The sequence below is a fragment of the Cornus florida genome, unplaced genomic scaffold (assembly GCF_030987335.1).
Source record: "Cornus florida cultivar Cherokee Brave unplaced genomic scaffold, ASM3098733v1 CherokeeBrave_3.0.0_Hap2_Chr08, whole genome shotgun sequence".
NCBI lineage: Eukaryota > Viridiplantae > Streptophyta > Magnoliopsida > Cornales > Cornaceae > Cornus > Cornus florida.
In genome coordinates, this window is record NW_026775578.1 from 19,010,748 (window position 1) to 19,038,386 (window position 27,639).

Consider the following 27,639-nt stretch of genomic DNA (forward strand, 5'->3'; position numbering starts at 1 on the left):
GATAGAAGCAAAGATTGTTGAGTGGTGAGTGATATCATCCCAAAGAACTTGTCTTTCAATGGCACAGTTGGAAGCATAGATAAAAGAAGTGAAAAATGACAGATTTAAACCAATCAATGATATTGAGCAATGCATTATTTGTCTGCTGCAGTGAATAATTGACAGGTTAAGAATGTTAGGATTCCAAAGTATCCAAATTCGACCTAAGTCTGAAAAATGATAATTGTGAGAAATAGACCACTGTAGAGCAATATTCTTGTGAATGGCTGCCACATTTGAAAGTAACACTTTGGTCTCCACTATGAAAACTATATTTAATTTTCTATCAGAAATTAATTTTTTAATTTTTAATTGTTTAGAGGGTTGATTCAATGAATAAGAAATGGTGCTCTGTTTTTAGTTGATCAAGTTGACAATAAGATAAGAGTTTGGTCTGACAAATTTGCTACTGGAATACTTAATACGACGTCAGTCAGTCTTGGTTGAACAGTCAAATATGTGCAAGGAATGCGGAGTCTCAAGAGTTGGTGAGACTCTGTAGTCAATCTCTTTAAGCGTTTTCTAATGTGCCATGTCGTATTACTTTGAAGAAAGAAAGCCGCCTAACATTCTATATAATATATATTGTGAAGCGTATAAGCATTGAATGTGCATTCAACAGTAAGGTGTATGTTGTGGTCAACAATAATATATTATTGGGTCAATGTGTCACTTGTGCGTTAATGAATAGTGACAGGATAGAAATTTCATTGCCGTGGAAAGACTGACTTCTACTAATTTAGGTGACAAAAAGGACTAGTACTTGGGACTTGGTTTTCTCAACACTACTGCTATAAATTGTGTGCTGTTGTTGAAGCGTCCTCCATCTTTTCCACTGCTTTCTGCTGTTGCAAGTAAGGTATGCCCTTTAATTCTTTGTAGTAGAAGAGTATAGCACATATGTTTCTCCTATTATTATTATTTTTTTGGAAAAAAAAAAAAGAAAAAGTTTCTTTATTGGGTGCTCTATAGTAATCCTGCACCTCATAAATGAGTGCAAAGTACCCTTGAAAAACAAGAGAAACTCAGGTCAAGAAAGTGGTAATTTTTTTTTTTTTACTTTGTTTTTTTCCCGGTAAAAGTAATTATATTTAAACTTTGTGTCTAAACTTTGTGATGCTTATAAATTAATAATTGATTAATATTTCCTTATTAAAATCAAAGATTGCTTAAAGGTACCTGTGACATTGCCTAATATTACAAGTTGGCTTAATATTTTCTTAGATCATAGATTGGTGAAGTCCGGTGGCATTGTTTTTCCACTTCTACAAAGTCTCTAACTATGGCGAGTCTATTATCAAATGTTGCAAGAAGGTATGTTCATCAGCTCCTCCAATTTTGTCATAAAAAGCATTGAAATTTATATACATGTATATATTTATCACACGTTTCTTTTTTTCTACCGCTAAAATTATAATATATTGCTTGGTACAGAATTGGAGAGGTATACTTTATTTCACAGTTAATCTACTTGACTAAGAACCCCAGTTGTTCAACTATGTAACTTTTTTGACCTCCTAATGCATTCTCTGTCATGAATTTTGAAAACTAGATTGGAAGGAAAGGTGGCTCTGATCACAGGCGGGTCTGGCGGCATTGGAGCCTCCACAGCCAAGTTATTCTGTCAACAAGGCGCCAAAGTCATGATCGCCGACATCCAAGATGATCTTGGCCATTCCGTTTGCAATGACTTAGGTCCCGCTCATGCTTCCTTCGTCCACTGTGACATCACAAACGAAACAGATGTCCAAAATGCCATTGACAAGTCCGTTGCCAAGCACGGCAAGCTTGACATAATGTTCAACAATGCAGGCCTCGTCACCACAGGAAGTTTAAAACCCTGCATTCTTGACAACGAAAAGGCTGATTTTGAGAAAATCCTTCATACAAACGTGGTAGGTTCATTTTTGGGCACCAAACATGCAGCTCGGGTGATGATACCAGCCGGACACGGTACCATAATCAACATGGCTAGTGTTTGCTCAGTAATTGGAGGGGTTGCTTCACACGATTATACATGTTCCAAGCATGCGTTGCTCGGCCTCACCAGGAACACCGCGGTGGAGCTAGGAAAGCATGGCATTCGTGTTAATTGTGTGTCGCCTTATGTTGTTCGAACCGAATTGGCAATGAAGATCATTCCTGATGAGTTATTCAAACAGATTTTTAAAAATCTCAAAGGGATACCTCTCAAGCCGGAGGATGTAGCCGAAGCAGTTCTGTATTTGGCAAGTGATGAGTCCAAGTATGTGAGTGGCCACAATTTGGTCGTTGATGGAGGTTTTACAGTTGTGAATCAAGCTCTTTCAATGTTCAGTGAATAGAGCCGGTCCAATTTTGGTTTTTTTTTTTGTTTTTTAAAGCCGATCAAAATGATACTAATAAGATGATTTTGTTTTTATAAGCTTGTGTTTTGACAAATTTGCTAGTGAATGTTAACTCTTGCTTGAATCATAAAAGATTTGGAAGGAATGTGGAGTCCAAAAAAAGATTGTGAGACTCTGTTTACTGTTGTGTTGCTAACAGCACAAGCTCATTGAGGGATTAGCCGAACTGTCGCATTTTTTTTATTTTCTCACAAACGAACAGAGCATTTTTAAATGTTTAAGTTTTTTTATCTCAAAATGTTGTGTGTTTGAAATCCCCTGTTTTCAGTGTTTTAGGGTTCTAATTGAGAATTTTATTGTTTATAATTAATGCAATTTGTTATAGTTATATTTGGAAGATGTTGTAAGAATCATTGTCCAATTATAATTACGATTAAAGTAGTGTTATGATGGAGAAAATGCATTTTAATGTAATTTTTTTAAAAAAATAGAAGATTCTTTTTCTTTGTTTTAAAAAAATTAAAAATTTAAGAAAATTTTAAAAATTACGAACCACTAAAATAATGTTATAATGTTTAAAAATTATGCACCATTAAAGTTTTGTTAAATTGCGATTAGATTTTAGGTTTTCATTTTAATGGTGTGTAAGTTTTAAATTTTTCTTATATTAAAAAATAATAATAATAATAAAAAAACTTAAAATCAATTTTTCTTTTTTAAATTAATTTTATTAACAGATATTTTCAACATAATTTTAAGTGTAAAGTGAAAAAAATACCTCTTGTATTTACATTTTGAGCAAAAAAAAAAAAAACACTCATATCCTTTATTTTCGTATACAAGTTCATTCAGCATGTAAAATGTAGCAAAGAATGGTATATTATGCCAGGTGGGGTTACAGGAATGACTCATCCTATGAAGACTTGTCGCGGCTAAGGTCTGACTTAACTTATGACAAATGGTTGAGTGGCATGATTAGGGATGACAATGGGGCGGAGTTGGGCTGGTGTATCTTTCTTTACCTTCGCAACCGTTTAAAAATTCTGCCCCTATCTCCGCCCAAAACCATAAAATGGGGAAAATTTCCACCCTATCCCCGTAACCGTTTAATATTTTTACCCCCGCTGGTACCCGCTCCGCCCTGTTTAAGACCATAATTTAATTATTGTTGAAATGAATTTACTTTTTTTTTTTCCCCTCATCTTCAATTATTTACCATTGCAACTTTCCTTCTAATAAAATTCATTTGTTACTTTAATATTATTATATGGTGTCATTAATATATAGTGGGAAATATATATATTAATGAAATAAGGGTACTTAAGTAATTTGCCTATCTAAACGGAGCAGGGCAGGGCGACCTCCCCCCGCCCTCGCACCAAACCCGCGCGGGTTTTTATTGCATCAAACCATACCCACCCAAATAAACAAAACGATCCTCCAAAACCGCCAAAAACGGGGCGTGGTGGGGCGGGTAACCGCTCAGACGGGTCAAATTGCCATCTCTAGGCATGATTGGAGAGTTGTCACTAATTCCGTCAGAAAATGACCTTTAAGATCAATGAATTAGTGGCCTAACAATACCATACTTTTACTTTTCAAAGGGAGATAAGGAGTTTGAACATCGGTGGAGGCATACATGTGTAAGTACCAACTAAGAAAGAAAAAAAAAATGACCTTTAAAGCACATGACTACTTTAAGTTAAAATTTCAAAAACACATTATTGCTCTCCCCAAAATGTCCCTTTTACACTTAGGACAAATGGTTGAGTGGCATGATTAGGGATGGCAACGGGGCGGATTTGGGCTGGTGTATCCTTCTCTACCTTCGCAACCGTTTAAAAATTCCGCCCTTATCTCCGCCCAAAACCATAAAATGGGGAAAATTTCCACCCTATCCCCGTAATCGTTTAATATTTTTACCCCCGCTGGTACCTGCTCCGCCCCGTTTAAGACCATAATTTAATTATTGTTGAAATGAATTTACTTTTTTTTTTTTTTTTTTTTTCCTCTCATCTTCAATTATTTACCATTGCAACTTTCCTTTTAATAAATTTCATTTGTTACTTTAATATTGTTATATGGGGTCATTAATATATAGTGGGAAATATATATGTTAATGAAATAAGGGTACTTAAGTAATTTGCCTATCTAAACGGAGCAGGGCAGGGCGACCTCCCCCCGCCCTCGCACCAAACCTGCGCGGGTTTTTATTGCATCAAACCATCCCCACCCAAATAAACAAAACGATCCCCCAAAACCGCTAAAAACGGGGCGTGGTGGGGCGGGTAACCACTCAAACGGGTCAAATTGCCATCTCTAGGCATGATTGGAAAGTTGTCACTAATTCCGTCAGAAAATGACCTTTAAGATCAATGAATTAGTGGCCTAACAATACCATGCTTTTACTTTTCAAAGGGAGATAAGGAGTTTGAACATCGGTGGAGGCATACATGCGTAAGTACCAACTAAGAAGAAAAAAAAAAAAAATGACCTTTAAGCACATGACTACTTTAAGTTAAAATTTCAAAAACACATTATTGCTCTCCCCAAAATGTCCCTTTTACGATTTTATAAAAGGTAAATTACAACAAAAAACATTATTGCTCTCCCCAAAATGTCCCTTTTACGATTTTATAAAAGGTAAATTACAATGACACGCCTTCACCTTTGGTCAAATCTCACCTAGATAAACATTTTGATTTTAACTTTCACTTAGACCCCACATCCAAAAAAAAAATATAAATGTCATTTATACCCTTACTTATTTAATATATTTTAATAAAAAAATATTAAATTTCTTAAAAGACAAAATTGCCCTTAGTTATTTCAACAAACCATTACTTTATCTCTCTAATATATAAATATATATATAGAGAGAGAGAAAGCTAAAAATTGCATATATGTTCCTGCAAAGAAACCCAAATGGCCAGATAGCCATAAATTAAAGGAGGAGACAGTGAGGACGATGATAATGATGGTGGCTCTCCTCCTTCTACCGAGACCTCCTCCTCAACAACTTCGGATCGAGTCGACTCTCTTAATGACGCCGCTTCCCTAAACCTTGCCATTGTCAATGCTTTGAACTACATTGCTGCTTCCGCCGCTTGAATCTTGTCGTGGCCATGCTGACGTTACCACTACCTAAACCTCGCCGTGGTCAGACGTGAGATCTTTGGCATGGTTTTTAAGCTTAAATACAGTGGATGGGGGGATGGTGTTCGTGGCTTTAGGGGGCGAGTGTAACAAGTGAATGTTTACCCATTCACTCAAAAGTTCAAGTTTTTTGGTGGTACTGCATACCTACCCATTTATACATATTTCAATTTCCATCCGGATCCGATGTGGGACAAGTTTCATTTGTAACATTCTCCCGGGAAAATGATCCGGACGCCTCCGAGCAAAGCGCTTAGCGTGATATCGGATTAAGAATTGGGTCTAATTCTGATATCAACTATAACGGGTAGACGCTTGTCCATTAACCCAAAAACTCAAGTTGTTGAATAGTATTACATACCCACCAATTTATACACATTTCAATTCTCATCCGAATCCGATGTGGGACAGTCCCAGTTATAATAGCTAGGATGGTGGCCGTAGCACCACATATGTGGTGCTTGAGGATAGATTTCCAGCGACGACCATTGTTATGGGTTCGTTTACCGGAATATGCAGTGGGGGGTGATGGTTTTGAGTGCGGGGATTGCGTCGCCGCTGCCGTAATCGACTGTTAGTAACCTAGGAGAAAGCTGATGGGGTTTGTGATTTTGGGGCGTAGGAGACGATAGGGTTTGCGATTCTGGCAATGATTATAACTTGAGCAGATTTTGATAATGGCATATTCCGGTGAAATTGATGGATGTAGTTGTTGGCTTTTGATGTTTACAACTGTTGGGTCGGATTTGCAATTGAGTGTTTGTTAAAATATGGTGATTAAATTAAGTTGGGTCGGATTTATGTAGTTGTTTGCGATAGAAGTGTGGTGTTGTTCGAGTATAGCCGTAGTAACCTTCGGCGCCGCTGCTATACTGGATTATGGTGACTGGGGGTTTCAATTGGTCAACTATGTGTATGTATATATAAATAAAAAATATATGTGTATAATATAATAATATATATATATATATATAATGTATACATACACATTTAGTGAAAGAAGGGATTAAACTTTAGAATATTTTGATAATTTAAAATAAATCTCATAGGTACTTAAGTCATTTTACATATGAAACAAAGTCAAAAGGACACTATAATTATTTTACACCTAAAAAATATTCTAACGTCGCTAAAAAATGAGATTTGGGGTGTAAGTGAAATATGAATTTTCAAATATGAGTGAAAGTTAAAATAAAATGTTCATTTAAGTGAAGTTTGACCTTAGCTGAAGGGGTGTCAGTGTAATTTATCATTTTATAAATCACATTTCTCTCTCTTTTTACAAACCAATAAGGGTACTTCAGTCTTTTTACATTTACTTAATTTTTTTACCCTTTTTTTCAATTACATAAGGACAGTTTAATCTTTTAATTACTTTACTCACAACATGTCCTTTTTGGTACCAAAAGTAAAAATTGTAAACTTTTAAGAATTAGGCATTATATACCCTATATGCATTTTATATGAATATTTATTACCCGCGGCCCTAATTAATTTTAATGACAAAGTGCAGTAATTTTATGCAATTTGCGTGTTGGAAAGATTTTCTTCTGATCTTGCAAAACTTTACAAGCACGTGGCTCTTACTTCTTTGTTTACTTAGCAGACATGATGAAATTTCAGTGCCGTGGAAAGACTTCCATCTAACCCCTACAAAAGCTGACCAGTAGTGGTTGGTACTTGGTTTTGAAGACCTCTATAAATTATATATATATATGGGTTGGTGTATTAATCAAAGTGAGCTCTATCTTGTCCTTCATAAGTGGGGAAAACCGGAAAAGCAGCCCAATGGTTAGAGTTGGTTTTAATGCTTATGAAACTGGTTGATATCTACCATTCAAAAAAAAAAAACTGGTTGATATTTCCTTAGATAAATCATAACCTGGTTAAGATCTTAATAGCTTGGTCAAGTTCCGTGGCAATATTGTTTTTCCACTTCTGCAAATTCTCCAACCATGGCTAGTCTCCCAATCTTATCAAATGCCGCAAGAAGGTATGGTCATCAGATCCTCTAATCTTGTGACAAAAACATTAAAATTAATTTATATACATCTATATATATATATAAATTTATTTATTTATTTATTTACGTAGTATTGATTTATTTACCATACACACTCTTTTTTCCACCACTTTATTGACAATACGAACCTAAGAGGTTAAAATAACAATATAATATTGGGTATATGGGGCGGACCAGAAACTTATGTTTAGGGGCCAAACGAGCTCTATGTACTTGTAATCTTATAAGTTTTTAGTTGTAATATATGAAAGCAAGGCTTTAACTAAAATATATATATATATATGAAAGCGAGGACACGGACACTAATGCTGATTAGAATACATATATATATGATGATACGTCAAATGATTCAGATCTAAAAATATATATATAATACCGATGGACATGCTACATAAAAAATTATATATGACACGGACACTAACATTGATTAGAATACATACATATATGGCGATACGTCAAATGACTCGGATCTAAAAATTTGTATATAATACTGATGGACATGCTACATAAAAAGTAATATATATATAATTTTTACTCATTTTATCTATACAATCATGAATGAAAATACTAATTTAGAACTTAGACATAGATGTTTGTTATTTTTGTTTTCTTTTAATTAACTCATAAAAAATTATTTAAAATTGTATTGAATCTCATTTTTTAAAAATAAATAATTACAAAACCACCCCACCATGTCATAAAAGTGTAAAAAATGTGTTCTTGCTATATTCATGTCGTGTCCTAGCCATGTCAGACACATGTTCGAGTCGTGTCCGTGTATTTTGCTCCTAAGTGAAGTGTCCATACTTTCTAGATTGATGTATTTTTATTAGCAGTATAGCTCTTGATATGTGTAGATATTCATATATGTGAATTATTAATGTTTCAACCAGATTAGAAAGGCCAAGTTGAAATATTTAACGGGCTTGGGGTTAGTGGCCATTAAAATATCCTAATGCTTACTTACTGCTTTTGTAATGAATGAATCTTGAACACCACAGATTGGAAGGAAAGCTGGCACTGATCACAGGTGGGTCTAGCGGCATTGGATGCTACACAGCCAAGGTATTCTGTCAACACGGCGCCAAAGTCATGATCGCCGACATCCAAGACGATCTTGGCTATTCCGTTTGCAGAGACTTAGGTCCAACTCATGCCTCATTCATCCATTGTGATGTTACAAATGAAATAGATGTCAAAAATGCCATTGACAAGTCTGTTGCAAAGCATGGCAAGCTTGACATAATGTTCAACAATGCAGGCATCGTAGGAAGTATAAAACCCAACATTCTTGACAATGACAAGACTGTATTTGAGAAAGTTCTTCGTACAAACGTAGTAGGTGCATTTTTGGGCACCAAACACGCAGCTCGTGTGATGATACCAGCCGGTCGTGGAACCATAATCAACACGGCTAGCATTTGTTCTGTAATTGGAGGGGTTTCTACACATGATTATACATGTTCCAAGCATGCATTGTTTGGGCTCACCAAGAACACCGCGGTCGAATTAGGAAAGTTTGGCATTCGTGTTAATTGTGTATCACCTTATGTTGTTCTAACGGAAATGATAATGAAAAATATTGACGATGAATCATTCAAAAATATATATGCAAACGCCAAAGGGGTCTCTCTCAAGCCGGAGGATGTAGCCAGAGCTATTCTGTATTTAGCAAGTGATGAGTCCAAGTACGTGAGTGGCCACAATTTGATCATTGATGGAGGTTTTACTGTTGTAAATCAAGCTCTTTCAATGTTCAATGAATAAAGCTCGTCCTATTATTAATTAATTATTATTTTTTTTTAAAGCCGACCACATTGATACTAAATAAGATTATTAATATTATTATTATTTTATTTGTTATATATAGGCTTGTGTTTTGACAATTTTGCTAGCCAAAATTAACTCTCTAGGTTGGTTGAATCATAAAACATTTGGAAGGAATGTAAAAGCTAGCTTAATGCACGTGACTCCTATTGTTACGAGGTCTGAAAAGTCATGTATATGCAGCCTTAAAATTGTGGAGTCTAAAAGATTTGTGAGACTTTATTGCCAATGTTTTTGTGTGATTTTTTCCGTGTCATGTCAAATTGATTCGAATAAAGAAGGCCACCTTACACTCTATTGATCCTCTCTATACAGTGGCGTAGCCACAGAGGGACAAATGGGGGCAACTGCCCCCATTGAACTTTTAGATTTTTTTTAAAAAAAAATTTATATGAAAGATTTTATATTTGTATAATTGTCTCTTCTAAAATTTGACAATATATATAAATATATATGTTGCCCAAGTATTGACTCTAAAGGGGGGCGAATAGAGTCTATGGCAAACAATGGCCAATTTTTGGTTTTAATTATTTTGCAAAATCTAATAAACACCTTATAACAATTATGCAATAATCAGGAAATAAACTCAATCAATTAATAGCATAATTGTAAAAGAGAAAAGGGAAGATAAATGCAAACACTTAACACAACGATTTAGCGAGGTTCGGTAACTCCTACTCCTTAGCTCAAGATCCCTCTTGAGACTTTCCCAATCCCACTATGGCACCTCCTTACGGGTGGAGAGCAAACCGGTATAAAAAACTAATTCTTCTTGTTAAAAGAACAATCCTCTCTTAGACTTCTGCTGGATCACACTAATCCTTACAATTGATTGTAAATAGAAATTTGTTGCACAAGAATATATCTCTCAAAGATTAATATGCAAATCAAAGTTCACAACTAGAGTATAAATGAATACAAAAGAAACTCAATAATCTATGAATGATATGTATGAAAGGATGAAGAAGATACAGAACAAAAGTTCTTTGATACTCAAGAAGGCTTCTCTATGTCTCTCCAATGCATACCCACAATGTTCAAACATTGTGTATTTATAACCCCTTTGAAAAATATAGCCGTTAGGGGGGTAATATGGTAAGTTCCCATGAAGTTTCTATTGGGATACTTTTAGCAGACCATCTAATCGATTACATTAGTAATCTAATCGAGTACATTAGATCTAGATCTTATTTGATCGATTACATGTATGATGTAGTCGGTTACATGGTGAAATGCAATCCAAGAGTGTAGTGTGCTCACTTTTTTGAGCATCTGATCAACTACATAAGGCGATGTAATCGAGAACATGGACTGATCTGTGCAAGTACATGGCTCATTTAGTAGGTTAGATGACAGAATGAAAAAATGATTTTTTTTGTTTTGGCCATCTGATCGACAAAATGGTGCCATTTCATTGAAAACATTTAAATAAATATTTTTATAGTATTTATATGTCCATTTACTTTAAGTTTACAACGTAAATAAAGAAGTACCCCCCCCCCCCCCTCCCCCTATTTGGATTCAATAAAAAATATAAGAAAATTGAAATCCAACTAAATCAAAATGTGAAAATTCAATTTTAGTACAAATTGGGGTTTCTAACAGTTTTTGTAAAACTTGATCCTCCATGTAGGCCAATGTAGAAATGATGAAAAAATCTCATAAAATCAGTTTAGGCTATTTGAAGTGTAAGGAGTAATTACTGTGAAAAATTATTTTGAAAATATATTTATTTCAAAAATTCATTTTTTACACTGCCAAAAAAATAGTTTTTTTCTTGAGGCGCATTCACAAGTCCTAATGTCCGTTACCAAGTTATGGTAATAAAGGTTTTATATGACTTAACCTTTACATTCTAGTGACCAATATAAACTATGTGATTGATGCGCATGATCCTAACATTTTAGCACAAGTGATGGGTCATTTTAAAACTTAATCAACCTTCAACTAACTTATTCTCTAACAAAATATTTCATATGTCAATTATATACGAATGAAGTTCATAATTTATTGCTAATTGATATAGGAACATATGAATGATGATATGATATACATGGTCCTATAGAAATGAGCTTCAAATGAATTCATAATACTTTGATATTAAATTCTAAACATTCACCATACTATCTACCTCTTTCTTCATGCTTTGTCCATGATTGTTTAGGCTTTGAGGTATTCTTGCTTTCTTTATTTCTCTGAGTTGCTTGATTGTTCATTGTAGCCCAAGCTATTTTTGGATGGACTTGCATTTGGTTCCTTGCAACTTCATGTCTCTTTGCATTCATTTCTTTCCATGGATGTGATCTTTATTGTTTCATTGAGGTCATTCTTGGAATATGACTTATCTATAATACTCAATGTAAATATTAGTCCACTAACACCATTAATGGTTTGTGATCATCAAAAACACTAGATTGTCCTTGGTTAAAGGCTTTGTGCCAACAATATATATATATATATATATATATATATATATATATATATATATAACCAAAAGTCCATTCAAGGTTTTACACAAAATATAAAATAAAATAAAAAAGACAAAACAAAGGAATACAATCATGACACAATTGTAAATATATATAATATATCAATCAATTTATGACTTATCTACAAAATATGATGTTTTTTTCACTTTCTTAAAATATTATATTCTTTTCCACTTTTGCAAAAAAAAAAAAGAAAAGGGTATTCCATCAAGATAGTCTTTCACATTTTTGACTTTACCACAAACAAATGGATGGTTTCCATCACATTTTCAGTCTTCAACATTTTCCCTTCTGCGAGTTTTCAACATTTCACAAATTCACAATCCAAATAAAACAAACGTTGCAACCATTTACCAATAGACAAAGACTCAGTCAGTCATGCCGCAAATAATTTGATTTTTTTTTAATCATCTAAATTTATGATTGTTATTTGATATTATAATTTTAATTAAAAAAATTCTTAGTTATTATTATCAAAATTATTTTAGGGCTTGTTCTTTCAAAATTTAGTTTGTGCAATTGTGTTACTAATTATTATTCTCTAAATAAGACTTAGAAATTTTTTTTTTTCTATTTGCAACCCAAATAAATGAAATCACAAATTTACTTATTGATATATCAAATTTTTCGATTGATTGGATTATCTGGTTATAACTTATAAGATTAGTTATATTCATATCTTGCTTTTTATTTTATTTTTTTAATTTTTAATATGAATGAATTTTTTTTATGAGTAGATTAACAATCTGACATAGTAGTTATTAAGAATGTTTGTTACTATGGAACTTTTTTGGAATGAAATTGGTTATCATGGAATTTTATTTTTATATTTTTTACGTAAGTGATATATTAAAACAATTAGATTTAAGTAACTGTGTTATTTTTTTTTTTCATATCTTATTCTTGATTTATTGAATATGATTTTTTTTTTAGTATATTTAATTAAATGAACTCAATTTTGAAACAACAATGAATAAATGTTTTAATTTTTACATATATTGTTTTGGTTCAAATTATATTATATTATATAATATATATATATATATATATATATATATATATATATATATATATATATATATATATATATACCAACATGCCAGTGGCCTAGTGATCTCATACTCCAACTTTGCAAAGAAAGGTCTAGCCTCAGTGAAGGCATGCGTGTAAAACTAAGAAGAAAAAAAAAGTTGCTACTCACTAGTGAGTAGCAAGGTAACGAAAGTGGATTGATTCTGTATTCTATTATTTGGTAATGCTCTATGCAACGATTTTTGTTTTGGATATATATATATATATATATATATATATATATATATTATTGCTATTAAAGATTACCCCCACATAAGGAAATTCCCGGCCACTATCTCTATACGAAAATTCTTCCAAAATTTTCAGTTAATAGAATACAAAACAATTTATCCAAAACAAAAATCGTTGCATAGAGCATTACCAAATAATAGAATACAGAATCAATCCACTTTCGTTACCTTGCTACTCACTAGTGAGTAGCAACTTTTTTTTTCTTCTTAGTTTTACACGCATGCCTTCACTGAGGCTAGACCTTTCTTTGCAAAGTTGGAGTATGAGATTACTAGGCCACTGGCATGTTGGAAGTGAGTAGCAACTTACTTGTGATATTGATGTGGCACAATAATAAAATGTCATGTATCCATTTTGAATTTAAAATACGGTTAAGGGCAAAAAAAAAAAAAAAACCTTCCCTATATAAAAAATGTGCAAAAAGCATCCTTACTAAAAAAAAAGTGTATATAACTCTTTGTATTATACATTTTTTTGAACAAACTGCCCCCTATTGAATAGATTCAATGAAAAATATCCTTGGTGATGTTATTTTTTTTATCAAAACACAAAAGTATTCTTTTTGTGTGACAAAATGCCCCTATCAATTTTGTATATATTTAAACACTATGAAATCTTTCTCTCTAAAATATCTCTCTGTTGCATTTTTTTTCTCTTTTTAAAATTTCTCTCTACAGTTGCCAAGAGTATATCTCTCTCAATTTTTTCTCTCTGATTTAGCTGTGTATTTTTTTTTTTTTTTTTCCTCCAATCAAGAACAATTGTATAAACCAAAGCCCATGAACAATTGTATTTGTGTCTCAGACTACATGTTTACCAATTATATGTCAAATTTTACAATACCCTTAAAAAAAATTTAGATAAAAAAAACACTAATCCCTCTAGCGAAGGATGTAGCAACCATACTGAAGTAGCAATGGAAAGAAACATAGACACATTACTCGCATTATCACAAAGCACTTTTGCAGGTTCCTTGCCAATACCAAACAAATACAAGTATAGCTATACTTGTATTGATCATGATTTGTCACAGATCAATACTCCCTCGATCGTTCGGTGGGGTCTAGGCTTTGGGTATGTTATAATTGTTTTGAGTGTGTTTGGTCTTGGGTGTAAGGAATTCAAGGATATCAAATATTGTTAAGTTATGAATTTAAGAGTAATTTTGATATTTGGACTTCTTCTTCTTCGTTGTTTTGTTTTTTTTGTTTTTTTTTTTTTTTTTTTTGTCTAATGATAAAGTAAGGTTAATTTATTTGTCCTTATTTGTACAAATTAAAAAATGTAGGGTAGTTTTTTGAACAACACGGAGTAATTGCACATTTTGTATGTTATGGGAGATTTTATTGTACTTAACCCTTTAAAATATATAAAATAATAATAAAAAAATGTTTAAAAAAAAAAAAAATTATTTATACTTGGTCAGGTCTAGGCTTTGGGTATGTTATAATTGTTTTGAATGTGTTTGGTCTTGGGTGTAAGGAATTGGATACCAAATATTGTTATGTTATGAATTTAAGAGTAATTTTGATATTTTGACTTTTGTTTTTTTTTTTTTTTTTTTTCTAATGATAAAGTAAGGTTAATTTATTAATTTTGTCACCAAAATTATTATTTGTTCTTATTTGCACAAATTAAAAAATATAGGATAGTTTTTCGAACAATATGGAGTAATTGCACATTTTGTATGTTATGAGAGGTTTTATTGTACTTAACCCTTTAAAATATATATAAAAAAAAAATGTTTAAAAAAATAAATAAATTATTTATACTTGGTCATTAATCTAGCTAGTATACACCTCCTTTGAAAGAAAAGTGAAGAATTCCAGTGAATATTTGAGTGTGTTTAAATATTTATCCAACAAAAAAATGTATATTGTTTTTATTAATTTATTATAAAAGTAAAATTGTTCAAATGGTATGTTGACACATTCTTACATGTATCATTCCAGTAATATTTCATATTACTCTACATGTATAATTTATCTATGAGAAAGATTTCTTATTTTTTTTTACACAATTGTGACATGTGGAAAGTACTTTTGGAAAACAATTTTCTCATTTATATTTAGTAGTATCTAAATAAAAAAATACAGAAGTAAATTTCCACTCTATTTATTATCGGTAAATAGTTTAGTAGTAGGTTGAAAGAAAACTTTATTTTATATTTTTTAAATGTAAACATACCTACCTACTGTTCATAACATGTATGATGTCTGTGACTAGATTCGAACTCACACTTTAAGAATAAAGATAGTTTAGAAACTTTCAGTCTAATTAGTTTATTGAGCCAAAATCTCTTTTATCTTTACCGACACAAAATTAGTCAACTTCATTAAAAACATTCCTTTTTCAACAATCCATGATTCGACACTGTAACTGAGTCGACACAAAGAAGGGCTCGCTCGGGGATCTTGATCGTGTGTGGTTCATGGGAGATGCTGTTGATGTCGAGCTTCGATCTGTAAGTTCTCCTGAATTCTCCCTCCGTTTGGTTGCCCAGAAAATTGAGGAGGATAATAAAAGAAAAAAACAGCGCATTGATTCTGATGTTTTCATGTCATTTTTGTGGTAAAGCATTTAAATTTCGCCTCAAATATAGCCGAATGTTAAAAAATTTCACTATCTGACAAACAAACAGAGAATTTGGTGTTTTATGATTCAAACCCCTTGTTTTCAGTGTTTTTAGGGTTCTAATTGACTATTATTGTATTTTACCATGTTTCCAGTTTTAATGAATGTGATTTGTTATAATTATATTTGGCAGATGTTGTGAGAGGGGATTGTAACTATGCCGAGACCAATGGTGCTTGCTTTTCTGTTGATTATACTTATAATTACCTCTCAATTTGAATGGAAGCAACCACTTGTGAGTGATATTGACGCGAGTCCGAGTTTATCTCATAAGCAGCAACAAATTTCTAAGAGTAAAGAAGAGGTGAAAGAGAAGGTAATGAATGTTCTTCCTATCTTTTTTTTTTCTTTTTCTTTTTTTAATTATAAAATGGATTGTATTTTTGCTCAAAAATGGATTAGGATAATTTTGAAATGTAAAATGCAGCAGTGAGATTTGAAGAGTTTGTCCCATAATTGGACAAAACTTGAGTGAATTCTCAAATAACATGATTGTTGTTTTGCTAATGTTCAAATTACTAATTACTACCTAGAATCCTGAAGTTGTGCCTTCTTATACAGACCGGAATTTTATGACAAAAATGCTAACATTAGAGTATGATGGACTAACTTTTGTTAGAATAAATAACGATGAAGTATTGTTATAGTTGTGCTACCAGTCTCTAAAGAAGCTTCAACTCCATTTGGCATTATTCTGTTCCTTTGTTTTTCTTGTGATAAATTGCACCGTCATTAAAACAATGTCTGTCATGCTCCGAAACCGGGAAGCTCTCCGTTTTCCAGTTTCAGGGTAATTTAAGATATATTCTTTTACAATTATAATACTTTTGGATTATCAAAAAAAGAAAAGAATTATTACCTAAAGGCTTCCAGAAAGTGTTTAACTAACCTATCATCAAGTCTGACCCTTTGGTCCTTAGAAATTCTTATCTTTTAAACCAAAACTGCAAATTATGTGAAACTTGATTCTGTTTGGTATTATGGTGTACAAGAGTTATTAAAATCTTATAGGTTTAAATTTTTAAAGTTTAAGGAAATGTTGTTGGCTTTGTACATTATAAAGGGGGTCGAAAATTTGTTTGGCTTTTTAGGTGATATATTACATGCTTTTACAAAAACAAATTGCTTGGAATTCTGAACAGCAGCAATTTTAAGGATGTCTGCTAAATAAAAGACTAAAACGACAAAGGAAATGATTAGGGTTATGGATTTAGGTTATGGAATTTAGGTGCACAGTAAGCTTTGCTTTTGTATTTTGTGGGTTTGGCAACAAAGTTGATTAGTAGGTTTTGGTTGGAGTTGAATAGAAGCTGCAAAAAGCTAAGAGAATAAGAAGAAAAATGTGAGGAGCAGAATCCTATAGCTCTAAACCTTCCTCCTGGTGCAGTTAGTTTTTTTTTTTTTTTTTTTTTGATTAACCAGGGGTATTGGCTTTGCCCCGACTAATCCCCAAGGGACCCAGGAAGGACGCCTCCCCTGGGCCGGATAAGTTGCGGAGTATAGCTGCGAAGGCATGGCCCCAAGGAATTGTTTGCACTCAGTGGGAGTCGAACCTCAAACCCGATGCTTCATGAGGCAGCAGGGCCAAGTGACCTTGCCACTGAGCCAAGCCCCTAGGGTTGGTGCAGTTAGCTTTGCATCACAAAATCAATTAAAACTTCTAAAGCTTCTCTCAGTTTTTCAATAGTCAATTCTATGGAATGAGAGCTTCCACATATATATAGGCTGATGGATTTATCCTTCCTTAGTAGAATGGGACTCTTTTTGGAAATTACCAAAGTACTAAGAAGTATGAATGTATTGAATCTTAAGCATAAATGAGATAAATGAAACTGTGACTTACCAAAAATAAATAAATAAGTAAAATTATTTTTATAATACAAAGCTAGAGTATGTAAAACACAAAATGAGACTCAAATTAAAAAAAATAATAAAATGAAAAAAAAAAAAAAAGAGTTGATTATTTAGTCTCCTATAATTCCTGATATGGCCCTCCTTCACATGCTTGGCATCAGCATTGGTGGGTCCAAAACTATTTTTAATTTTTCTTATTTATAAATATGGATGAAATAAACACTTTATAATGTCTTTTGTTTTTCTATTATAAAGGAAAATTCATCCCCATTTTTTATAAGGCTAAAAGCTTAGTTTCATATTTTAATTGGACATCTTGTTATGAAAACTCCTTGCTACAGGTCAGTTTTGTTTCTGAATTGTGATAACTTTAAATTTAACAGAATATGTGGCTTAAGATTAATGGAAGTATCTGTTTGGCCTTAAAAAATTTAGTTCAGGAATTTCTGAGTTGAGCATCTATGCTTAGTGTTGAATTTCAAAACAATAAATTGAACCAGAAAATAAATGATAGGGGATGATATAATTTGATCCATTACAGATTATGATATTTTCCATTTAGTGAATAGGTTGAATTTTAGTTTTTCTTTTCTTTTCAATGCCAATGTAAAAGTTGTTCATACTAATTTTGAACCTTATAGATGTGAGATACAAATCACTTATTTCCTAATATTTAGATTGAGGCTACAAGGTTGAGCTAATGAAAGAGGGCTTCAAAGTTGGAAGCAAGTGGCTCTATTAGCTGCAGGCACGTATTCTTTTAAAGTTCTATACTTTCTAGTCAGGTGTTGTTCTGGCCCTTATATGAGTTTCAGCCTTCTCTTTGTTGTGGGTTAGGGCTTCTGTAGATGCTAAAATTTGTCTAACAATGTAACACTACACTGCATTAATACTCAAATAACTGAAAATTGACCCATAAGCGCAATTGCCTAGTGGTCGAGTGATCATGTGCCAGGTCATACAGTGAAGGACAGTCATTTTTCAAACAACAGAATGCAGCTTATGCAGGCTCTTATTGGTGCAATCATTATAAATACAATCATTATATTTTGGCTGGTTACTCCGTATACAGGCTGATTTATGTAGATGTAACAGCAGATTTATTATTATTATTATTATTATTTGAAATTTCGTAAGAACACTAAAGTTTGTGTAGTCTTTTTGCATTTATTGGTAAGAACTTATTTCTAGCAGCAGTGTCTTGACCAGGTACGGACCTACTTATATGGTCAGTGGGGGCAATTGCCCCCACTGAATTTTTTTTTAGTGATTTTTCCTTTTTAAGTATTATATGCCTATGGAATTTTAATATTGCAGACACCTCAATTTTCTGGAAAACAAAATTCTTTTGCAACAATTGGTACAAAACAAAATTGTGGTCAAAGGGATAGGTGGCTAAACCATGATTTACTTTCTATTATTTGGAGTTGTTCTAGTGGTGGCTACCTCTAATTTTGCATTTCATTAGTTTGTCATCAGAATACAAGTATTCTTTGTTGAAGAAACAATATTATGACCATGGTCCTATAATGTTATTTGGTTGTACAAAGAATTGGGAGAGCTGGCCACTGTAGAGGACACTGCAGTTTCAGTGCACAAAGAATTGTGGTATTGAATGGTTTATTAGTCATTGTACGTGGTTTTAGTGACAGTTTGCAGAATCATGCGTAAGTTGTTGTAATGACTAATGACGGTTTGAAGAATCATGCATAAAGTTCTGCAAAAAATAATCAAACAGCATCTGTTGGGATATATTTATGACATTCTCAAGCATCATACAAGGCTTGTGTCAGTATGCCATAGGTACAGTCGCATAGTGGGACAAAGATAGGAATGTGTCAGGCATATCTGGATATAATCAGCCATTCAGTAAATACGATATCATGCTCCCCACTAGTTGCAGCAAATAAAATTATGCTGGAATCTGATCTAAGTTTAACATTCAAGTATTTTCAAATGTAACTTTGTAATAAATTTATTTATTATATTTATTATTTGTGTGTGTGTGTGTGTGTGTGGTTACTCTGGGAAAATTCTATTTTCAAATGCACATTTATCACCTGCAAACCACATCATGCGTAGGGTAATCCAAAAAGTTTTATCTTGAGAGATCCGGTCGTAGGCGAACTGATATAACTGTGCAGGTTTGAACTTGGTTGTATGCTATTGTAACAAATGTTTCTTGCACCACTAGGGAGTGAGGGAACAGCTCTAACTTGAATGTGGCTTGTGTGTTCATGTAGTCTTGTGTACACTTTCAAGAATTCCTATTTTAAAACGAGATATGTTACTTGAGCAGATTATCTTATCACAAGAGCAGAACATTCAGAGACTCAGCGAGCTGGTGCGAAGCCTTCAGAAACAATTGCTACTTTGCAGGACCAATAATGAAACAACGAATGACACTGTAAGCTCGTTGAAAGAAAATGTCATCGAGCTTGAGCGGCAGCAGACCCCGGAGGACTAAGCGGGAGACATAAAAGTCTCTGATGAATGGTTACGGTATGTGAAATCACTTACCTTTGTTTATCTACTAAAGTTTGTATTCGAAGCTCTATTACTTGTAAAGTTTACATTGATTCGTGTTAATTGTAACCATTCTTTATGCCAATGTTACAATATATTCAGTTAATGATGACCGATGGTTAAATTCTTTCTCAGAGCATATTTTGTGTTAAGATAATAAATTGTAATTTTCGGAATATGGTATTAGAGGCAGATGGCAAAGGGAGATGCTTTGAAAAATTAAGAAACATAAAATTAGAAACAGGAGATATTGTAATTGCAGCATATTTTGGTTTGAGTTGGAGCAGAATTGCTGTTTTCCTCCTTGAATAATGCATACAAATGTTCCATGAAAAATAAAGTAATTCCCTTTCTTCAAGTCCAACTTATATATATATAATTCGGTAAATCCTCACACACACCATAAATGTCACACTTCTTTTTCTTTTCTTTTCTTTTTTTTCCATAAATGTCTCATTTGGGACTCAAACTCGAGAGGTAATTTGATTGTAATTCTCGATAAAAGCAATCTGATATCAGAATTTCACATGTTAATAGTTTTTTTTTGGATACATTATGTTGACCTCTTATGCAATTAATTGATATAAAAGGTTTACATTTTCACTTCAGTTAATGGTCAATCAAAATTTGCTTAATTCAGCCAAATATTTGTTTCAAAAGTCGCTTAATGTGTGTAAAGATAATAAAAATAAATATATTATATATGTGAGCAGAAATTGATAAAACTACAACTTTCATCACTCAAATCTTTATTCTTTTCTTTATCTTTCTCGCGGATAAAGTCGGTGTAATTTGTCCTTTTTATTTTTATTTTATTACTAAGAAAGTCAGTCGTACAAATGTAACACCTTTTTGATTGGCTTAAAATTGAAGCAAGGCATAAAAAATATTCTTTCCTTCCTTATAAACCAGAAAAAGATTGAAGATGGCGTGTTAATACCATTAATTGGAAAATGGGAAGTGTTGGATCAACAAAATGAGATGATGAGGCATATCAATTTCTGTTGGGTTGCGAAACGTGGAGGCATCGCCCAACTTTGATTTGTGTCCACTCCATCGCAAAACCATTTCCTGGTCACGGGGTGCAATAGGCCCCCTCTTATTTAGGTGGGTCATGGTCCGCCACAAATATACCTTACAAAATATAAATGCTTGAATATTCAAATAAAGTGGATAGTCACGTTAGTAAAATTGCTGATTTTGCTATTCATTTTTTCATTTTTTTTATTTTTTTCTTGGTTGGTATTCACATTTTGAAAAAAAAAAAAAATTGTAGAAATTTTTTTAACTATTTTTCTACAACCATACACAATTTTATTTTCTAAATTTTTCTTGTTTGCTTTGAAACATAGTGAAACAAATATAGTTATGTTTTTGGAATAAAAAACAACATAACAAAAAATTGTTACTGCTTCGTATAAATTTTAAATTGCAAAACACAAACGATTTTCAAATGGGTTCCAAATCAATTAATTTGTGTATTATGTTGTAGAAAAATCTAACTTATGAGAAAAATATTTACAACGTAATAAGTAAATCACATTTCATAAATAGATTTTTCACTTCTACTTACAAAAAAATCCAAATTTTAAGTTGGCTAAAAGGTCTAATAAGCAAAAATTTCTTAAAATCATTTGTTACCAACAAAAGTAATAGAATCTAATTATCTAAATTAAATTGAAATGTGTTTTCTAAATTGAAAGTCTTAACAATGGTGAATAGTTACTCAATTATTTGTACTCTGGTGGTAGTTATACTCTTATTCTCGAAGAGGATCATGCATTTGGTGTGTCCGGTGTATCGTCCACTTTAATTGTTCGTATTGTATGAGTGAAGACACGGTAACATATATAAAAGGCTATGATGGCTAAGTACGTGGTGAGCAAGCACACCAAATATATTTCCTGCATGAGTACTTTGTCAAAAAAATAAATAAATAAATAAATTCTTGTCTTAAACTTGTCTTTTTTAATGGAAAAAACGTAAGACTTGGTCGTCATTTTTTCCAAAAAAAAAAAAATCAGTTTTATGTGTATCAAATATTTCCTTCTTCTGAGAAAAAAAAAAAACAAAAAACAAAACAAAACAAAACCAAAGAAAAAGTTGGAAGAACCGAACAAGGTGTTTGAATGATACGAAAGAATTTAGAGTTCGATGGGTTTGAAAAGTTGATATTGATATGGTATCGGATTCGGAGAATGATAAAAGTTCACTTGTAAGTTCCACTCTCAACAACTTTTTGACCTCGTACTTCTTTTCTTATTTATTTATTGTTGTTATGTTATAACAATTTCAAACTTGAAATTTCAGTTAAAAACGGTTATTTCCAGAATTCCAGTTCATAAAGGCATTCGCATAAATTCATTTACTATATTCTAGAATTTTCATATATATATATATATATATATATATATATATATATATAAGCGTTTGTCTCCAACTCCAACGGTCCATCCCATACCGCGTCTTACCATTTATATTTTCCGTACTGTCTGAAATTTGCAAGTTGTTTACTTTTCTTGGTCCATTTATATCTCTGATGAATTTGTTTCTTCTTCAAGAGGTTAGGATCGCTACATCACTATTTTAAATCGTTGCCAATTTATCGGTTGTTAAATCGTCTTATATCATTTAAATCCAATTAAACTGTTTTCTTTTATACCCACAACCCTTTACTTTATTTTTTTAGTTTTTTCCCAATGAATTTGATACCCACAACTTTGTTATAATTGTTCCTGCATTCTCAGATATAGGACACTTCTGTTATATGTTTGATGAAAGTTCTCTGAGAAATTATCATTTTATTTGATTTTTTTTTTTTTTTTTTATCTTCAGTGCACTTGTGAATCAATGGGTGAACTAAATCAAGAATTTTGTGAACAAGGACAGCACCCTGATAGTTTGGAATCCTTCGGGTGTGTTTCATGCACTACTTTCAATATACTTGCACCAATTTACAAGCGTTTGAATGGCGAGGTATGTCTTAAGTTCTTTTAGTTCCACCTATATGAATTCTCATGTTTTATATTGAATGGTATAACGATTTGTTGTAACTGCAATTGAATTTATCAGAATTGTGAGAGTGAATGTCGTGAACTTTGGCTTAGCCGAAATCAGAGCATATTGGATAGACTTCTTGATGTGAAATCCTCTATTATATGTTTGCAGGTATGTGGATTTTACTGTTTTTGAATCTGATCATTCGTATATAGTTGACTAGAAGGTGACTCTTGTTTTGAGTGTTATATTACTCGTATGAAATATATTTGTATATCTTAATCCTTTGGTTCAGGAATTTTGGGTGAGGAATGAAGAACTTGTGAGAATGTATGAGAATGGACTCAAGGATGCCGGTTATGTGACTTACAGACTTGCTCGAACAAATAACAGGGGTGATGGTTAGTTTCTATATATGTTTATTTTACTGAATTAATATTTACTACATTCTGTTGGTCCATATAATGAACCATCCACAACCCAGACATTATTGTGCAGAATTCTTTGCTTCATGAGTTTGCAAAATGCCTTTCAAATTGTTAGAGAAATTCCCAAATTATATATATAATTATAGAATGATTAACTCTGTTTCCTTTTTCCCTACCATGTGTTAGTTTTCTCCCCCTCAGTTTTTCAATTTGATTCTTCTCGGTATTCCCTCCAAAATTTTCCTTTATGATAGGTTTCCAGCCTTCCTGTGCCATTTCCTGATTAGACAATATGGTCCAAGTTAGTCCTTGTATTGAGTATCTCCCAAATTTCAAATTTATTACTACAACCAGGAGGATTGCTGCTTGCCTAAATTGTTTATTTCTGTTCCTCTTTTTAACCCTCTGTTACTTATCAAACCCAAATTTCCGAACATGGAAACAGTCCCTTTGAGTTTTAGGGGCTTGTATGTTTTCATTTACAACATCATTTTGGGAGATAAGTACCAAAGCTAGCCAAATGTCTAGCACTATTGTTATGAGTCTTCCATTACAATCTCATATATTCTTTGAAGCAGTGAAGATATGAACCCTTACCACTTTGAGTTTGAAATTCCAAAAGCCCTAGGAAAACACTGTTTCTTTCACACTCAGGTTTCGACATTTGTAGATCGTGATGTTTTTTATTTTTTTTTATTTTTTTGTTTTGGATAAGTTGTCATTTGTTTTTCTTCCTACACAAATATGTAAATATATTATATTTATGATATTAAAATTGAAGGGTGACTAGTTTTAAGTTGACGAACTAAGACATGAAACTCATTGTTTGTTGGTTAAGCCTGGGAAAATACAGTGTGGCTGGTCCTTATGAGGAACTAATTGAATACGACAAGGCCAATTAAGGAAAATTACAATAGGTAGTAAAAAAGTGATAAGATTCTAAGCAATCAAATTCTATGGTTTAAATTTTATAACAGCTTTTGCCTCTATGGAGTGAATTGGTGAACTAATTTTTTACTCACACATTCAAAATATTTTCATATGCCACTGTATTGTGTACCTATTGGTAGCCTTGTGCTATGATGCAGAAGAAAAGTGGTATTTCTTAATGTATTTGGAGTATGGTATGCATTTTATAGGGATTGGAGAAGCTTGGAGCAGTTTGTGCTATTTTTCAGTCTTAACCTTTCGGCAACTCAGAGATCTTCATAGAGTCATAGTAAAATCGTTTCCTGCAATTGTTTTTTTTAATCTGTAATTTGGTAAACTGCAAAGCAAGAATTCTGCTTCTTGCTTTGATTTCTAAAAATTATTTTGTTGTATAAAAACTATCTCCTTGCTGTATAACTCTGAATGAATGCTCCGAACTAATTTATATATTAAGTCATGCTCTGAGCCTTTACTAAATGTCTTGGTAATAGGTCTGCTAACAGCAGTGCACCAGAACAACTTTCGTGTTTTGAATTACAGAGAATGCCAATTCAATGATATTGGTGATCGTGTTGCCCAGCTTTTACATGTTGAACTACTTGTTTCTTTGCAAAACGAATCCGCTGATATCGTGAAAGGAGCTATTGTTGTGAATACTCATTTAATTTTTCCTCATGATTCCAGTTATTGCTTCCTCCGCTTAAAACAGGTTATAGTTTTCAGTTACTACTTGTTAATTATGTAAGATCCTGTTACATTATTCTCTTTTGGTTAGGTAAATACTCACACACTCACACACACAAATACCCATTATGGGGAACAAACCCGTCACCTCCCATTTGAGGGAGGAGAGGTTATACTAGTTGGGCCAATGACCCTATTCTTGTTACTAATTAAGAATCTTTTTTATCCTCTGTAGCTTCATGACCTTGCTTTGCTTTTCCTTTTTTTCTCAAAGGTATACAAGATTTTACAGTATATAGAGTCATATTGTCATGAAAACCATCTTCCGCCTGTCCCTATCATCCTATGTGGGTAAGTTGTAAGAGGCAGAGTGTTTGCACTTTCTTTTTTGGAGAATGAAGAGCAAGTTCGTTCTGATTGACAATTTGGTACCATTCTGTAGAGACTGGAATGGCAGTAAGAAGGGGAATGTTTATAAGTTTCTGCGATCACAAGGTTTTATCTCATCCTATGATACTGCTCATTGTTACACAGACAACGATGAAAACTCCTTTAAGGTTGTTTGGTCCTCAGTTTATGCGTTCTTAAGCAGGTTAAGTTGAATATGCTAAATCAAAATTTTACTTTTGCAGTGGGTTAGTCATCGTAACCACAGGGGGGACATTTGTGGGGTGGATTTCATTTGGCTCCTTAATCCTAATAAAGGTCGGAAACCACTAAAAGAAAGCTTCATAGAAGCAGTTCTTGGAAACATTCATGTACGTTCAGTCGTTTAATAATAAATGTGTGTTGGACCTCATATGGTCATTAATCTATTTAGAAGGATAATGAATTGTCCTTTTCTTTTTTCTTTTTGGTTTAAATGTGATTGTCCCATAGAACCTACTGGTTAAAGTACCGACTGAAGGTGTTTATTCACCTCATTTTCTTGAGACTGATGGCAGCAGTTACATAACTTACTCTCAGTTCTCCAGAGCTCTTACTGAGGTATCCACCAGTTCTTGTCTCAAGAATTTTTGGAATTGTGAGTTATTTATTATTTTTTTCATGTCATATTTTGATACTTAAAATCTACCTGCTAATATTTTTTAATTTTTTTATTGGTCAGGTAGGTTTATCAGGGCACCCTCAAGGTGGCCTGAGTAATGAAGACATAAAGGATTTATGGGAACATATAGACACTAATGGAGATGGGGTGATTAATTTATTGCACTTTGCTGTATGTCTCATCTTCCTTTTATTATTTTTTGTAGAACTTATTTTGTTAATGTCTATTGGTTTTAGAACCATTAGGCCGATTGACTAAATTTTCTTTTGGGCCATTTTTTAAGAGGGCATGGAACCCATGGACTTTCCTTCAACAGATCAAAGAAGACAGTGAAGAAAATGAGACGCGTATAAAGCAAATGCTTAACAAACCCACCTCTGCAACTTCTATCGGTTTCAATGTCAGTAAAGCTGCACTCTTTCCTCCAGAGGTTGAAAGCGGGATGTGGCCTGACTATTATTTTCTCTCTGATCATGCACTGTTGACTGTGGAGTTTTCCCCACTGCAGTTGCATAATTCTTGATCGTCGTGAGTGAAATTTTTGGTGCCACATGTGAAGAGTGATCGAGATAGGGCAACATTTTTCTGGATTTTTGGAGCAGATTCCTGATATTCCTATTTTAAAATGCTCAGTTTGAGATCCTCTGCTAGCCTCTAAATATCTTGTGATTGTGTGAATTTGTATACTTCTATATTTTTGACTCTACAAATTTAGATTTTGCAACAGTAATAGCTATTTATTATTTCTTGCTGTGAATTTTGGATGTACTGTGTCTTTGTACTACATAGCTCATAATGCAGCATGGTATATACAGATTGACCATGTTTGTACATGGTGTTTAACGTAAAATTTACCGGAAAATGCATTTTTTTTTCGTGGTCTCATGTTAAGATATCAGCAAACATGGGGGAAGTGATGAGGAAACTCCATTCCTACACCAGATTGATATGCTGCATTCCTTTTTTCTTATCTGGTGCTCTTGACAGAGGTTACGGTGCGAATTGCGCAGATTTGTTTATTTGGGATAGATCATTTTGGTCTTGTTCAAAGCTTGGCTCCCAGAGAAGATGGCAAGTAGATAATGATCTGAAAAAGTCCATTTATCTTGTAAGATGTTTAATGTTGCATGTGTTAGCCTTTTCCTCTGAAACTTTCATCTGACACTTGAGTTTACTTTCCATTTCTTTTTTCAGATTTTTTCTTATGGCCTTCCCAATACTAATATTTGAAATGATTTAGTGTTTTATCATAATATGAAGTATTAATCTTGATGTTTTCTACCGTTTAGATGGGTTATGGATAGAATGAAACAAGGATTTTCATCCCCATTTTTTTTTCCCTTCCAAATGATCA

The 27,639-nt window shown here is 32.8% G+C and overlaps 4 protein-coding genes across 11 annotated transcripts; all 4 read left to right on the forward strand.

The window, feature by feature from the left end:
* The first annotated feature begins 817 nt into the window (after positions 1–817).
* On the forward strand, positions 818–2,443 carry LOC132270613 (secoisolariciresinol dehydrogenase-like). 2 transcript variants are annotated; one of them, XM_059771784.1, is made up of 3 exons: positions 818–898; positions 1,264–1,353; positions 1,592–2,443. In XM_059771784.1, the coding sequence occupies exons 2-3, from the start codon at positions 1,322–1,324 to the stop codon at positions 2,361–2,363; spliced, it is 804 nt and encodes a 267-aa protein (XP_059627767.1). In that variant the 5' UTR covers positions 818–898; positions 1,264–1,321; the 3' UTR covers positions 2,364–2,443. The 2 variants fall into 2 exon arrangements, with proteins under 2 accessions (XP_059627767.1, XP_059627768.1); XM_059771785.1 differs by having other exon boundaries at positions 870–893.
* A 6,083-nt stretch (positions 2,444–8,526) lies between these two features.
* On the forward strand, positions 8,527–9,342 carry LOC132269818 (secoisolariciresinol dehydrogenase-like). The gene has a single exon (XM_059771055.1). The coding sequence runs from the start codon at positions 8,527–8,529 to the stop codon at positions 9,310–9,312; it is 786 nt and encodes a 261-aa protein (XP_059627038.1). The 3' UTR covers positions 9,313–9,342.
* A 6,073-nt stretch (positions 9,343–15,415) lies between these two features.
* On the forward strand, positions 15,416–20,337 carry LOC132270614 (uncharacterized). 2 transcript variants are annotated; one of them, XM_059771787.1, is made up of 3 exons: positions 15,416–15,755; positions 15,952–16,134; positions 19,972–20,337. In XM_059771787.1, exons 2-3 carry the CDS (start codon positions 15,976–15,978, stop codon positions 20,137–20,139), a joined length of 327 nt encoding a protein of 108 aa, XP_059627770.1. In that variant the 5' UTR covers positions 15,416–15,755; positions 15,952–15,975; the 3' UTR covers positions 20,140–20,337. The 2 variants fall into 2 exon arrangements, with proteins under 2 accessions (XP_059627770.1, XP_059627769.1); XM_059771786.1 differs by having other exon boundaries at positions 15,419–15,648.
* Positions 20,338–22,214: 1,877 nt separating this feature from the next.
* Positions 22,215–27,170, forward strand: LOC132270615 (uncharacterized calcium-binding protein At1g02270-like). 6 transcript variants are annotated; one of them, XR_009469552.1, is made up of 11 exons: positions 22,215–22,413; positions 23,034–23,174; positions 23,271–23,366; positions 23,491–23,596; positions 25,045–25,262; positions 25,512–25,588; positions 25,680–25,794; positions 25,870–25,995; positions 26,117–26,261; positions 26,346–26,456; positions 26,602–26,741. XR_009469552.1 is itself a non-coding variant. In XM_059771790.1 (11 exons), the coding sequence occupies exons 1-11, from the start codon at positions 22,378–22,380 to the stop codon at positions 26,806–26,808; spliced, it is 1,341 nt and encodes a 446-aa protein (XP_059627773.1). In that variant the 5' UTR covers positions 22,218–22,377; the 3' UTR covers positions 26,809–27,170. The 6 variants fall into 6 exon arrangements, 4 of the variants coding, with proteins under 4 accessions (XP_059627773.1, XP_059627771.1, XP_059627772.1 ...); XR_009469551.1 differs by having other exon boundaries at positions 22,216–22,413; positions 26,569–26,709; XM_059771790.1 differs by having other exon boundaries at positions 22,218–22,413; positions 26,117–26,224; positions 26,602–27,170.
* The last annotated feature ends 469 nt before the right edge of the window (positions 27,171–27,639 follow it).